This window comes from Mesoplodon bidens (assembly GCF_964165515.1).
Source record: "Mesoplodon bidens genome assembly, chromosome: 1".
Lineage (NCBI taxonomy): Eukaryota > Metazoa > Chordata > Mammalia > Artiodactyla > Ziphiidae > Mesoplodon > Mesoplodon bidens.
Window position 1 is genome coordinate 77142118 of NC_138176.1, and position 15918 is coordinate 77158035.

General features: G+C 40.7%; 2 protein-coding genes across 2 annotated transcripts in view; both read right to left on the minus strand.

Annotated features, from left to right (window-relative positions):
- ELOVL6 (ELOVL fatty acid elongase 6) overlaps window positions 1-15918 on the minus strand; it is a 144208-nt gene that overhangs the window by 82423 nt on the left and 45867 nt on the right. The gene's annotated exons all lie outside the window — the stretch shown is intronic.
- LOC308617371 (small ribosomal subunit protein eS26-like) lies at window positions 820-15629 on the minus strand. Its single transcript, XM_081234433.1, has one exon. The coding sequence runs from the start codon at window positions 11298-11300 to the stop codon at window positions 10887-10889; it is 414 nt and encodes a 137-aa protein (XP_081090559.1). The 5' UTR covers window positions 11301-15629; the 3' UTR covers window positions 820-10886.

Genomic DNA, 15918 nt, shown 5'->3' on the forward strand with positions numbered 1-15918 from the left:
AATTTGATTTTCTACAAGCATATTAATTCTGCTTCACTGGCAAACTGGTTTTAGGTCCAAGTGGCAAAAAAAGGGATAATAATTCCTGACAAGGAAATAAGTTTTCCGTTTTTTTCCTGAGTCAGCAGGGGGATGTAGGACACAAGTTACTTTTTAATGTGTATTTCTATAAATATACATATAAGAAGCAAAGCCCAATGGTACTGTGGAAATCAAAACTTTAGAAAAAGAGGCAAATAAAATGAATAAAATATGACTTTAAAACTAAAAAAGGAACTAAGTGAATTTCTTTTAAAATACACTGTAGCAACTATCTATTTCCATTAAAAAAAAAAATTAGGCCTTTTATTCCAGAGCTTAAGTGAGTTGCAGTTAGGTTTTAAATTTTCGACCAAGTAATAATGCTATATACACTATAACCTAATCCCAATTTTAGGAAGTTATCATAACACTCCAAATATAAGGTATAGCCATTTCTTTAAAGGCCAAAAACTTACAATTTACTTTTTAAAACACTCTGTATTTCCCTAGTTCATCCTTTCTAATATCGCAAAAGATATCTTCACATCCTTACAGAACTCAGATCTCTCTCTGCCTGTGAAATGAAAGGCCAAAACTATATTAATATATATAAAGAAAGGGGTGGATAAGTTAATTTTCTTTATTTACTCTTTATTAAAAAGTTACATTGAGATGGTTGATTTACGGGTAAGTTTTATGTTCCACTTGTGTCTATGCAACACATATTTTAAAAGAGGATATATTTATTACTTTTTTACTTAAAAAATAAAAACAATATAAGTTTTAATTTGAGTGAGAAAAGAGAGCTAGAGATTGGGAGTGAGAATTAGAGATTGAGAAAAACCTGCTAAAGTGAAAGACATAAACAAAAAATGTCAGATCCTAGTCTGAGTTGGGAGGGAGGGAAGCTTGCAATTTCCAGTAATGGCAAACCAGTAACTCAGTGTTGCCCCTTTGGTGGCTTGGGAAACCTCTGGAAGAAGTGTTTCTATGGAAGGTGGTGGGTGATTAGATGCCAATTTTCTCCCACCTTCTAACTTGACCCCTGATAATCTGGAAAGAGTTTAAGCAGACTTGGATGTTCTAGTCTAACATCTATATGCATGTGTACATTTTCTGACTAAGCGCTTACACCTAGCAAATCTTCAGTGTTTCTCAATATGGTCCAATGACTACGTGCATCAGAATTGCTTGGGGTGCTTCTTATGGCTGCAGATTCCCGCCTCCCTAATCTTCTGAATCTAGAAGAGTCTTGTGGTCTGAATGTCTGTGTTCGCTTTACAATTCACGTTGAAATCCTAACCTCTATTGTGGTATGATAGGAAGTGGGGTCTGCGGGAGGTGATTAGGTCATGAGGGCAGAGATCTCCTGAATGGAATTAGTGCCCTTATAAAAGAAAGCTCCGTGCGAGGTTAAAGAGAGAACACGATCGTCTAGGGAGCAGGCCCTTTCCTGACACTGAATCTGCCGGTGTCTTGATCTTGGACTTTCCAGACTCCAGAATTGTGAGGAAACGTTGTTACTTAAGTGACTCAGTCTGTGGTATTTTGTTATAGCAGGCTGAACAGACTAAGAACAAAAAGTAACCCTAAAAGTCTGCACTTCAATACGACTCTTATAAGAGTTTTAGACTTGAGCTTGATCTACGTCAAGATCATCATGATTATTGAGCTCCCTGTCTTCAGCCACCACCATCCCTCCGGGTTCTTTGATTTCCTACCTCAAAGATAACATAACTGTAAGGCACATCAAAATCAATTATATCCTACAATCTAATAAAAAACTTCTGGCTAATATCATATTTACAAAAAAATATATCAGTGCATTACAACTAGCAAAGACTTTGACAAGAGAGGAAAACTGAAGAAAGGAAGAGTGGCAGGCAATCTCTTGAACTCTGCATTAAGAACAGAGACAGGACATTGCACTGTAGCTGCTCTAGGACTCTGAGGATGAGAAGGTAAGCCTACATCTCACTAAGCTTCTCAAGATTCTCATTTATGTGAGCATTTAACAAACATATTAATCTAAAATTCTTTGCCCTTTAACCAGAAAACTGAAACCTAGGAACTTTTCTTCGTAAGTAATAAGCTACTTCAGTTGAAAGATATACTTTTCCAGGAATTGCTTGGAGGATGATAGTTTAGTCTAATAACAGAGATCAAAGATATTTATTTACCTCCTAATTAATAAAAATTTACAAATATTTTGGCTTACGGTGCCAAATTTTGCTGAATTTGTACTGCTAAGAGTTTATCTGGGCTAAGAGTAAGGAGAGTTCTGATTCATTCTTTCATATTGCAACTCAACAAATATTTATTAAGCACTGACTATGTGCAAGGCATTGAGGAGAGTTAACAAAATAGAGACACTGCCTGGTTCCTTGGAGACTTTAAAGTCTTTGGGGGGTAATAGACAAGTGTATGGGAAAGTAGAGGAATAAGATAATAAGGAAACACTCTAATAATAGTACAGATGCACCCTCACCCAGATTTAGACAAGATGAGTAAGTGGGAATAGCATGGGCAGAGACCGAAGCAAGAGAGAGAGAGCACATTCAAATAACTATAAGGAATTTAGTGTGCTTGACCTTCAGATCCCACGAGTAGGTTTTGAGAGTTTTGAGCTGATGGTCCAAGATAGGTGGAAGCAAGATTATGAGGGCTCTTACAGACTATGTTAAGACATTTCTTTTTAATCCTAAGAGCAATAGGAAGCCACTGAAGCATTTAAATGAATGAAGTCAACATGCTTTTGCTTGTGATATATAGAGGTTACTCACTGATAAGATCAAAGCAGGAGCTTGAGTGAGTAGCACAGGTTTTAGATAAGGGCAGGGCCTGGAGCTGAAGACAAGGCAGGCGTGTGCAATGTGGATACAGGAAGTCCCCAGTCTGAACATTCTTAGTTGGGGAGTCATTTCATAGGAACTGATTGCATGGTCTAATGTTCAATGTATGGGTGTATGAGGTTAGTCAGGTGATTTCTGCAAATTACTTTCACTCTACCCATCTGTGAGTATAGGGAATGCAGCAAAGTGTAATATTTCCTCATGGTTTAGGTGTTTATTGTGATCTTAGCTATAAAATTATGCTCTCTCCTGTGTCAACCAGCGGCGTGCAATAATGTCAGTTTCAGGACTAAGAAAACATTCACCCATTTTCCCAACCAACAGGGTAGAACTTGTAAAGTTCTAAGTTCCCGTGGAACACACTTACGAAGATCCAATAAGTGTGTGAGTGATTACCAAGATTTTACGTTATGAATTTTATATTCATGCCTCAAAGGTAAAATAAACCTTTTTAAAGTACAGGTTTATCTTGCTCTATACAACAGATTTACTCCCAGAAAATTGTGTATAAATTGTTTAAAGTGTATTTTGAGAAAGTTTGGGGAGCATCCCTACGGAAGAGAAATTTAATGATTACTTGTAAAGATCAAATCTTGTTATTGTAGTGTATATATTTTCTCAGGTGAGACACATCTAGACTGGATTGCTTTCACTTCTAGCCACATGAGAGGAATGTCCCCAGAGTCATCACCTGGTAAGTCCCTGAGTCTCTCAAGAGATGGCACAACACCAGGGCAAACATTATAGTAAGCGATGTGCTCCACAGATGTCTTTTGGTTGGAACCCTAGTTTCAATGGACTGGACCCTTAGGGAAGCTGTCTGAGGATGGCGGTATGACTGAACTGCCAATCACAATGCCCTTCTCCCTGGCTCCCTTCCAGCAATTGGTCTAGGGGTAGTCATGTGATAGAGTTCTGGCAATGATGCATAAGCAGAAGTGGCCAGATGGGACTTCTGGGGAAGCTTGCTTGATTTAGCTGACACACCCTTTGGAGTTTTGCTCCTTTGCACTTCTCTTTCCTGCCTTGTCACAGACTGGATGCCTGGTGGCACCCATCTTATAGCCATGAGAGAGAAAGCCAGAGGGACAGAAAGATGAAATGAGCTTGGTTTCCAGATGGCATCACTGGGCTGCTTCATCAACTCTAGATTGCATGCTCTGGACTTTTGTTGAATGAAACAAGGAAATCTCCATACTTAATTAAGTTTCTATTTATTAATTTTTCTGTTAGTTCGCAACATACTCTTAATGAATATTCTGAATTTCTATTCAAACTTCTCTGAATACAACGTACCAAGTTCTTTGCTACTGAAATATATGGCATGCTGCAGCGATTTAATAATGTGGGTGACAACAAGCAAGCCATTACCTCTAAAATGTAAATGTTTATATAGTGACATTTGTAGAGGCTCCTTCTATAAAAGATGCTAGGCTACCTGATCTATTGTGTTGTTACCAAAAAACAGCAGGAAAACAAAACCCCAAAACTCTCTACATCCTGCCTAGGCATTTTGGCCACAATTACTCTCACTTAGTTAAGCTTGATTGGTCAAGTATTAAAAATGACTGAGCCCTGAATGCTAAAGCAGGAGCAGCACACTGGCCCAAGGGAATAACTGTCCAGAAAAACAAAAGGATAAAATGCTTTGTGGACAATTTTGGGCAACTTAAAGTTACACAATAATAAGCACTGCACAAACCGGACAAAAGCATCAGCCACCTGGAACTGGATAGTTCTCTTTAAGCAAACATGTGGGCTAAAGTTCACAACAGCTATACTTATTCAAAGGTGCAACCTGTCTGGCAGGCTCCAGGATTTTCAGGCTAGTTTATATGCACACGAATATAAATCCTTGCAGGATATCAAAGAGAGCAAAGTTACATTTGTGCACGGGTGTGTATTTATATTGGCACTTAAATGCATATAAACATCGGTAAGTACATATTTCTATTCAAGGGGTAGTTGGTGAGTTTAAAGATCACTAGAGACTTCTCACTCCCACTCATATATAGAAGTTCTGGCTGCACTGTTTTTTACTTTCTTCATATATAAATAATCTTCTATAGTTGAGGAAGTCTCCTGAGCAATAATTTTATATTATGTGTAGGGGCTACATCTTGGACATTGAACTGAAAATGATGAAACACATAAAATATCTGCCACAATGATTTTCAAATTCCTGTAAGCCATCTGGAGCTATGCCCAGTGATTTGAATTTGCACAGAGAAAAACTGAGTTCCAGAGAGGTGAGGCCAAGTGCTCACCGAAAGAACAAGAAGAGTCATCAGGGCTGCTTAAATCTAGTTGTGTGGATTATTTAATTTGAACTGTTCAAATTGTTTATTAAAGTGTTTAGAATTGGCCACAGGACTTCCAAATCCCCAGTTCATTTTATGACATAGAGGCAAACTTTTCTCCGGGAAATTAAATGGTCTTCTATAAACAGGAGGAGTATTGATAGAAGTATCAGCAACAAATCCAAGTTACTGCAGTGTATGTGAATTCAAAGATAAGCTCAAAGGCTCCAGCTGATTTGTTTACTTAAACATATTGGTTGAATACGTATACTCATAAAAATTACCTGGGGAGTCTGTTTAAAAACACCCAGAAATTCTGATTTTCTAGGTCCTGTGGGGGAGGGGAGGGCCTAAGAACATGAGTGTTGACAATGGCTAAATGATTCTGACACAGGAAGGCCTGCGGGTCCCACTTTGAAAAACACTGGTCTATGCTGTTCTAGATGCCAAGAGACACATATCTGACTGCTCAGTCTAGTGAGAGAGACAAGGAAACAATTTTACAATGCCTTCCAAACATTCAGAGGGATGTGAAGAGGAGAGAAGAAGGCATAAAAAAAGGAGGGCAGAAGTGAAACTAAACTCTCTTGCAGAACAAACCAGTTTCAAAGAGCAGAACAGCTAAAGAACAGGAGAAAAAGTGCTTGGGCAGGAAGCCCAGCGGGGACAAGCATTCAGTGGGGCATGTTGGAAACTGAACAAGGAGTTTGGACCAACCAGGGCACCAGAGGAGTAGGGAATGAGGTTGGAGGGTTAGGAGGTAGCATCCTGAATGACTTTTCTACCTACATGCGACTAGTTTGAACTTTTGATCCTGAAGGCACAGGGGGCCACTGAGGGTTGAAGCAGGAGGGGCAGAGTTAGATAAAATTTTTAGAAAGCCCTCCCAGCCATGGTCACATGGAGGACACCTGGGGGAATGTAAGCTGATGGGCAGAGATGCCAGGTAACTGCAATTCTCGTCATGAGAAGAAGCCAGGACTGGTGAAGATGGATAGGCGAACGCCATTTGGAAGATGGTAACCCATCAGAGTAATCATTCTCTACGTGAATTGAAATGAATTCAGCAGAGAAGGTAGAACAGACAGGTCTTAGCAACTAATTTAATGTGGGGAGAAAGGCAAAAGGGAGAGTAGGTGGTGGTTCTCAGGTTTCTGGTTTGTCTGGCCTGGTAGCTGGTGTTAGCTTTGTGGGTGGGGAGTAAAGAAGTGGTGTTCTAGTATTTACTAATAGTTAATAAGAATGTGTGACTTACTGGTAGAGATTGAAAGAGACACATAGGGGTTTCCCTGGTGGTGCAGTGGTTGAGAATCCACCTGTCAGTGCAGGGGACACGGGTTCGAGCCCTGGTCCGGGAAGATCCCACATGCCATGGAGCAACTGAGCCTGTGCTCCACAACTACTGAGCCTGAGCTCTGGAGCCCACGAGCCACAACTACTGAGCCCACATGCCACAACTACTGAGCCTGCGCTCTAGAGCCCACGAGCCACAACTACTGAAGCCTGTGTGCCTAGAGCCTGTGCTCTGCAACAAGAGAAGCCACCACAGTGAGAGGCCCGAGCACCACAACGAAGAACAGCCCCTGCTCCCGCAACTAGAGAAAGCCCTCGCAGCAACATAGGTGCAGCAACAAAGACCCAACGCAGCCAACAATAAATAAATAAATAAATTTTTTAGAAAAAGAAAGAAAGAAACGCATAGGGCGTGGGACTTAGAAATATTGGGCTGGGCTGGTATCCAAAGATATCTATTTGGAAGTCATCCACATTTGCATGGTGATGGCTGAAGTCACGAACCTGGATTAGGTCATCCAGGGGGAATATTCTGAGGATCAGGGTAGAACCTAACTGGGAGGGAGGTATCACCATTTAAGGGGGAGGTGAAAAACAAGCAGGAAAGAATAAGAAGAGACAACCAAAAGGTAAGAGGAAAACCAAGGAGCGTCATGGAAAAAAGGTCAAAGCAAAGAGAGGGTCGAGTGTCACCAAGCAATCAAGTCAGATAAGTGCTGATAAAGAGTGTTCCATTGTGACCTGAAGTGGCCTTTGGGCTGCCTCCTCTGTACATGATTCATTCATTTCTTCAAATATTTACTGAGGCCCCCTGGGTGCCAGGTGCTGTACAGATAAACCTCAAACCTCAAGGACAGCCTCATCCTACTTTGAAAGCATAGCAAAAGCATTTCCATTTCCTTACAAATGTTACACTCTTTTAGATGTGAACAGGAATTGAATTTGTATGCAAAGCACTGGGTGATATCGCACTTGGGCAAACAGCGAAAGGAGGTGGGGTGAGATGCTTTAGGAAAATGGGGCTTAGAGGATCACAGGAGTCTGAGATGAGAGTGGGGACGGGAAGAAAAGGTATGGCAGCATCACCTCCTCATCCTCTGACCTTTTATTTTGTTTAACCCTTGACTTAACTCCAATGTCTGCCTGGAGAGCAAAGTCCTATGCTGAAGAGAAGCAGTTATTTCCCAATATACTCTTTTGGTATTGAAAGAAGAAAATTAAGATAAGAAAGAGTTAAACTCACCAAATTAAACTAAAATGTTTCTGAGCTCTGACTACACTTTTGAAACCTCCTCTTATAGTTATTTAGCATAGTTACTTTCTTTCTTTTTCTTTTTTTTTTTAATAGAGCAAGTCTTTTAGGGTTTTTTTTCTTATTACTCAAAAAAGCTTTTTTTTTGTTTAAGCTTTCTGACTCTGCGCTTGTACCTTTCACACTTTGACCAGGATTTTCTGCTCCTCATTAAGGAAAGTGAGCTTGATCCTGTCACAGACCCAGTTAGCACACATGGACCCACCACAGGCCCTGCTGACATGTTTTTTCACTTTAGGTAACCTCCTAAGAACTTTAGGTCTCACAGCATAAACTTCTCAGCACACATCACATACAGATTTTGGTGCTTTTCCCAACCTTCTTGGTATAAAAGCAAGTAGTTCTACTACCAGGGGTTCAAGACAGCCTATTTTTGTTAGAGGCTGTATTGCATGATAGCCTACAATGGTGTGTCAAACTCAGGACCATGTTGAACGCCTCTAAACAGCATTCCTGGAAGGGCTTCCATTTCTTAGAATTACTCTGAAAATTTAACGTCTAAACCTTCAAAACAAGTTATTAGGAAGCTTGTTTTTATACTTTTAGAAACTTAGAACTGATACTATCCATACTTTAGCAGAGTAAAGCCTATGATTATTTCAGTTATCCATTCACTTGTTCAAGAAATACTGACTGAGTTCTTGCTAAAGATTCTAAGTGTCAAAAAAGATGAAGGCCTTGAGCTCATGAAGCCTACATTCCAGAGGCAGACAGAAACTAACTGGAGGCTCTATAGCATATCTACAGTCATAGTGATATGTTTTCAGGTGCAAAATTAAAGCACAGCAAGTGGGCCAGGAGTGACAGGACTCCATCAGCTATGGTGGGCAGGGAAGACCTCTTATGTATTGAATAGAAATATATGAAAATAAAATATTTGAAACAATTAGAATATATTTGACTGCACAATTGATATCTGGTTCTGATCCCCACAATATATTCCTTCCTTCAGGACTCCATCGCTGAGATCTACCAATTGTGAAACCCCATTTTAAGCACAGTGGGGAACAGAAGCATTACACCCCTTCCTGTCCTCAGAGTCTACTAACTAGTAGTGACTATCACACATGAAAGAACATGGTCAGTCATAATAAAGCCTTAAAAAGAATTGTGCTAAGAATTGTGCTGATGGAGGGATTACAAGGCTGTAAGAGAACATGACTTCTGGTAGGACTTAACACCATGGAAGGATAGGGAACAGGGGAGTCTAGGAATGTGACATTCCAGAATGAAGGAACAGTGTGAAACATGGGCTAGACCATGTTTATCCAGAGAGTGAGGATTATTCCAGTTTGGTAAATGTGTTCAACATTTGAAAGTGATGATGAAACCAAGCAGGACCCCATGGGGCCCTCCTGGGCACAAAAGCCTTTCCAGGTCCCCCATTTCTTATTTGCAGGATAAAGGCTTCAGCCTCCTAGACCTTCCCTAAGTTCCAAAGGGCAGAGCAAATGGCTACCAGTCAGGGAAATACGGAATGCAGAAACAAAGGAGGAACAGTCAAGAAACTACAGTGCAACAATTAAAGCAGGATACTGGTTCTACCTCAAGGGATATACATAACAATATCTTTGAGTTCTTCTGCAGGAACTAAGGCCTCGCCTCAGGTGGAAGACAGTAATTTCAGGCTGAGCATAAGACTCCTAGACCACCCCTGTTACCTCGCCATAAGCCAATTATTAGAAAGTCACATACCCCGCATCCCTCCCCTCAAATTTTGCCTATAAAAAGTCTTCTCCCCAAAACATCAGGAAATTCAGATTTTTTGAGCACAAGCCACCTGTTCTCCTTGCTTGGCCCTGCAATAAACCTTTCTCTTTTCCAAACTGCAATGTTTGGGTTCGTTTGGCCTTACCGTGCATCAGGCACACAAACCTGTGTTCGGTAACAGTGATGTGGGAAATAAGGCAGTAGAGGAAGTCTGGGGACAGAACTGAGCAGGGCCTTGAATTCCAGGCTAAACATGTAAGGTCTTCCCTTTTTTTTTTTGTACTCATGAATAGACCAGGAAAATAGAACCCAGGACACTCCTTTATTATGTGGATATACAACTGGGTGAAAATGAGATAATCACCTTAAGGCTTTCAAGGAAGTCACTGAGAATAATCTGAGGATACCAAACGAATGAGATGTTTGAACTTGACCAGAGTCCAGGTTACTTAGGATTCTTCAGGCACTGTGCTAAAAACTTGATGCAGATTTCTCCTTCAATATTCACACCAGATACACTAGGTGTGTGTGCCACCCCTACCGACAGGTGAGGAAGCTCAGCAAGGTGAAACAACTAACTTGCCCAAGGTTGCATGACTAGTAAGCAGTGGTGTTCTGGGATCAAATTGGCCTCACTCCAAAGCCAAGGTCAACATCATGGAGGCCAAAAATTGTAACCGAATTAGCAAATCTGAGGAGTCAGAAACACATGTAATGAAGCTCAATATAAGCACAGTTTAGGGTAGCAGGGTAGTAGCCCAGGGAAAAAGGGAAGGCACTAAAAATTAAAAATTTAAAAATGGATAAACTCAGCGGCAGATAAAGGCTTTATTGGAAAAGAAGCCAACCAGTGGAGGGGCCGCAGTAGAGCACTCTCTTCTCTTCCTGCCCCTTCCCTTCCTCTCCCTCCTCTTCTTGTAATTCACCTCAGTCAAGGTCACCTGGAAGAACCCTAAAGTAATCCTCCTATCCTCAGCACAGGTCTGATCCCCACCAGGCACCAGGGACAATTTAATGTTTCGAGAAGATCCTCAAAGATGAGCAAAAGGTCAACATATTAGATCTGTTTAGAATTATCAAAGGAACCAGGAAGGGAGAAAGCGGACCATAATTTGGAGTGAGGTTTTCAAAGAATTAACCTCTACCTTCATTAATACCACAAGAAGAACTTCAAGTAGATGTAACTCAGTAAGCCTAGCTGAAAAATGGATTTTTCTTCTAAACTTGAATACGGGGCTAGGATATTAATCAATATATATTGATTAATGATAATATGTATGATTAAATCTGGGTTCATATGAAAGATATTTATAGTGGGTTTCTTTTTTTTAAGTATAATTGCCACTTTATTGTCTTTCCAGGGAACAGTATTTCTTTAGTCTTTAAGGACTTAGCTCCTTACATGGGCTTTGTTGGAGGTCGTGGGGCAGCACCAGCAGGTCTAAATCGGGGTGGAGGTGTTCGGTCCTTCGGGGCTTCCCGAGAACGATTCCTGGCTACCTTGCTGTGAATGGCACAACTGACGCAATAATGCAGTTTCACGTACAGCTTGGGAAGCACATAGGCATTGAAAACACTCGCTTCGGAAATGTCCCTGACAGCTGCGGCCTCTACGATGTTACGAATGACAAACTTCTTAATGGTCTTATCCTTGGGCACGCATTGGGCACAGTTGGTACAGTGAATAGGCTGCACGTGGCTGCGGCCCTTTTTGGCACGACCATTATACCTTCTTTTCTTGGTCATCTTGGAAGAGGAGGCGAACGAGGCTATAGTGAGTTTCTTAAAGCAGTGATCGCGGAGACTGCACATTCACAGACTGAGATGTACCCATTCAGAAAATTTAGCTCAACATATTGTCTCATAGGATTCTAGATATTTGAAATTCTAAGTGTTATTTTGGTCTCAATTTTCTATATAAGTATCTCAAATTCCCATTTCACTTTTTGACAGGTCATGAATGCCCTCAGATGTTTCCTCTGGAGCTAGGAATCCTGCATTAGGAATAGACACATAACTATAATACCTTGAGTTTCATATTTAAGTTCCATCGACTGTAAAGTTAAAGGCTGTGCTGATAGTTCTGGGTAGAATTCCCACAACAATAGGTTTGTCTTTAATAAAATGTTTGCTTTATACTGAATGCCTTATTGAAGACATTAGGAATGTGCAAGTGAAATAGGAGGAAGGAAGCCAGGCACAACCTTTAAAAGAATGACATAGCCACTGAGGATACGACATAAACTGTTTAGAACCGATTATGTTCAAGATTCAACTTCCAGTAGACCTTGAGCCTCACTATACACTCATAATACATTAGCATGCTAAATGACACACCCACAGGCACCATGACAGCTCCAAGCTTGACCATAAAAGGTCAAAAAATGGGCAGTGGCCCAATTCCTGGAAATCTCCACCTCTTCCCTAAAATTGTTGGAATAATCCTCTCACTCATTAGCCTGTCAAATTACCCAGCCCATATTTCGAGGCCTCTCACCTTCTGAGATGGCCTACACTCTGTGGAATGTTTTTCTCCCAAGGCCATTCTGGAATGTGTCTCTCTCTAAATAAACACTTCTTAACCTATCACTTTGTCTCTCACTGAGTTCTTTCCACAAGGAGACATAAAGAACCTAAGCTTCATTAAGTCTTGAGATCAGGTGTGTGATCTCAATGAAAAGACGGTGGGCTCATGGCCCAATGTGAGTTTTGGCTGGGTTCAAGTCCCAATCTGAGTTATGTGGTTTCATAAGTAGTAATAAGGAAAGTTTGTCCTGCCATAAACAAAGCTAGGACTGATTATGTATGCCATTGACTGACAGATACACACACTCACCTAAATTAAGAGCAATCAGCACTTCCTCAAACTGAATGAAAGACTGGAGATGCAGTCTTACCCATCAGTTTGCAGCTTGGCATGCGGGATCTTAGTTCCCCGACCTTGGACACCAGGGAGACCAGGGATCAAACCTGTGACCCTTGCAGTGGAAGCACAGAGTATTAAACACTGGACCACCAGGGAGGTCCTGTGAATATTTTCTTATTTACCCAGAGTAACTAATTCTGCAGGATCTGCCAGCTACCTCTAATTACACCAGCTTCACCCAATAACCACACCAAACTATACTCTCTGAATAGCATTCTTTTATCCTCTGACTAGCTGACTAAAGGTCAACTGTACTTTTCTGAGTTTCATATCACCTTTGTGTTTCAGTTTCTCAAATGTTAGTTCATTTGTAAAACTGCTGTTTGAGGCTAAATTAACAAAATTAGCAGCTAAATAACAACCACACCCTGTCTACCTATACCCTAATAGAGAGCACAGAGATAAGCTGGGAGGGAAGAAAGAAAGAAAAGTGGGAAGGGAGAAGAAACAGAGGTCTGAAAAGAACACCTTATCAGAGAAACATCCAGTCTTCTGGGATTGTCATTTAAAGAGCTGTGGAACTCACATAAATGCAGAATTACGCCCTTTCTTCCTTCTTGGCTGGAAGACCAAGGACTCCACAGGTAATAAGCACACAGGTCAAAGTTTGGCAGGGAAAATAGTACCTTTGGAAATTTTATGGTGTGGCATTATATATAGGTCAAGAAATATAATAAAACTAATTTCTTTTTTTCCTTAGAAGACTGGAAATCAAGAGAACTTTTGGGTTAATATAAGTAAATTTTAGTTCCTTCCAGCACTAGAATTCAGTGATTCCTTGACTCTGAGCCTGGATTAAATCTACCTTGGTTGAATATAAACCTGGATTACTGGCTGGTTGCTTTTACTGATTTTGCACTTTATGGCCACTTCCTCTTAAGAAGTTCACCCTTGTGACTAATTTCTTTGGGGGGAAGTTGGAAAGCAGAGGGCCAAGTCAACCCGAAATGGAGCAAACAAACTCACCTTCTACTAACTTGGTGAGGAGGACATTTTCACTATTGTTACTGAACCAAACGCGGGTCCACTTGCTTGTGTGCAGTAAAAACAATGTACTGGCACTGGGTTGTCGTGAAGGAAAGTGCAGCATTTACTGTACGGTGTCAGACGAGGAGTCCAAGGCAGCCAGCGCTCGAAAAGCCCGAGCTCCCCATGGGTTTCAGCAAAGCACTTTTAAAGGCAAGGTGAGGGAGGAGCGTCCCAGGGTAAGCGATCAGCTGCTCATGCACAGTTCTCTGATTGGTTGATGGTGAGGTAACAGGGCGGTGTCACAAGGGTTAACAACATCAATCCTTAGGCGCCAGTAGGTTTGGGGGCTATGTGCTCACGGTCATCAAGTAGTTAATTCCTTTCACTTGGTGGTGGTTTAGGCGCCAGTAGGCTTGGGGGCTATGTGCTCACGGTCATCAAGTAGTTAATTCCTTTCACTTGGTGGTGGTTTAGGCGCCAGTAGGTTTGGGGGCTATGTGCTCACGGTCATCAAGTAGTTAACTTCTTTCACTTGGTGGTGGTTTTAGCATCTGTAAAACAACTCAGGAAGTGTGTATCAGATACTATTATCTAGGTACTTCAGAGAGAAGCCAAAGCAGAGGGTATCGGGGTGGGATCTGTACCAGGAAGGCCCCATAGGGTCCTGCTCGGTTACACTATGAAGCATTAGCATCTTCCAAGGCTTTAGAAGATATTTTGACGTTACTGGAGATCTTCTTATATCCATGTCAGTTAAGCATATGCTTCTACTAAGTCTATCTACATTTAAAAGGCAAAAGCTGATAGTCACTATTAATAGATTTCTCTTATTTATTAATAGGATCTATTTTTAACCATATAATAATAATAATAGTAGTGACACCATACATTTATTTGGCACTTTGCAATTCACAAAACACTTTTACTAACATTACATAGATTCCTGGGCAACCCACTCTGAGACAATAACAAATTTGTGGAAACAACTGTTGGCAATGGGCTCACAGATGCCTGGAATTCCCAGGCAGCCAGCTGCATGTGTTCCCCATTTCATTAATTTCAAAATAAGACCATGTAGATTCATTTATATATTATGGCAGGTTTTAACTGTATGTCATGTATCATCTATCTTGTTCCTATGAGACAAAACGATTGCCTTTTACAGGTAAGAAAATGGAGGCTCTTCAAGGCTCTTAAGAAAAGAAGTTACTAATAAATGACTAAAAAATAGCAGACCTATGATTAGAGTGAGTCCAATTCTTTCCTCCACCCCACAGCTTCTGCCAAGTCATTATAGAAATGTACGGAGAGATTCTTATCCCTTGTTGCTTGGGTTTCTCAAGAGTGGTAACCCATTGTAGTGTGGTAACCCATTTTAGTAACACAGCATGCTCTGTAATTTACTACTGACAAAGTTACTACTAGAAATTTACTAGTAACTTTCAACTTGGTAAAACGTGACTAATAAAAAATCAAAGAGCAGCCTTCTCTTTCTTTACAGCCACATGGTTGCAAAGCAAGCTAGTTATATGTTTGTGGATTTGTGTCAATGATTTATACAGCTCATTAATTCCACAAATACTTATTGGACACCTATTATCTGCCAGCCCCTATGTGAAGTGCTGGGTGCACAGTACTGAAAAAGATGGGCACCTCCATGATCCTCACAGAGCTTGTTCTGTTGAATTGGGGAGAGAAAGATGCTAATCCACAGATAAACAAAAATAACCCACTACGGTGTGAATTGAAAGAAAACAAAAGAATACTGGGAGAGACAATGGGGGTGGGAAACTCTTCTAGATGGAGAATGAGAATATCTCAGTAGAGCTGGCACATCAATTGGGATCACAAAAATGAGGAAGAGCTGGCCTTTGAGAAGAATGGAAGAACGTTCCAGGCAGAAGGAAATGCATACTGGAAAGTCTGAAAATTGGAGTTTAGTTCGTGTAAGCGGCTGAGGAACGGTCATTGCGTGGGTAGGACCAGGCAGGGTGGGGGAAGGTTTGAGATAAGGATGGAGTCCTACACTACTCTTCAGTCCTTTACACGGCCTCTAGGCACCTGATCCCAACCAGCTGCCTTCAATCAACTACACTTAAACAACTGCCTTGTAATCCAGAAACTATCACAGATTAAGCAGTTAAAGCTAAAAACAGAATAATATCAATAGATTACCTAAACCAAGGATGCAAGTTTCCATCTTTTTAATGAAGGTTTGCATCAAGTTAAATCATTAATTATAGATACTGATATAGATATGTGGATGGATAGGTACAGATACATATCTCTAGTATTCTATAAAAAAGCATTATCTCTCAAGGTGAGAGGGTAGGGAAACCTTAACTTGTAAATTTTAAGGAAGAAAAGTGAGATTTGGGGACTTCTTTTTGTATGTATTTTTTAAATTAAGAAAATAAACAACAAAATGAAAAAACCTTTTTGTTTTTATGAAAGCAGCCTGGTTTTAAGAATTTCAGCTCGTTAAATTTAGGAAGCTTTAAAAAAAATATCAAATTCAAGACTGTTCTCTGGACC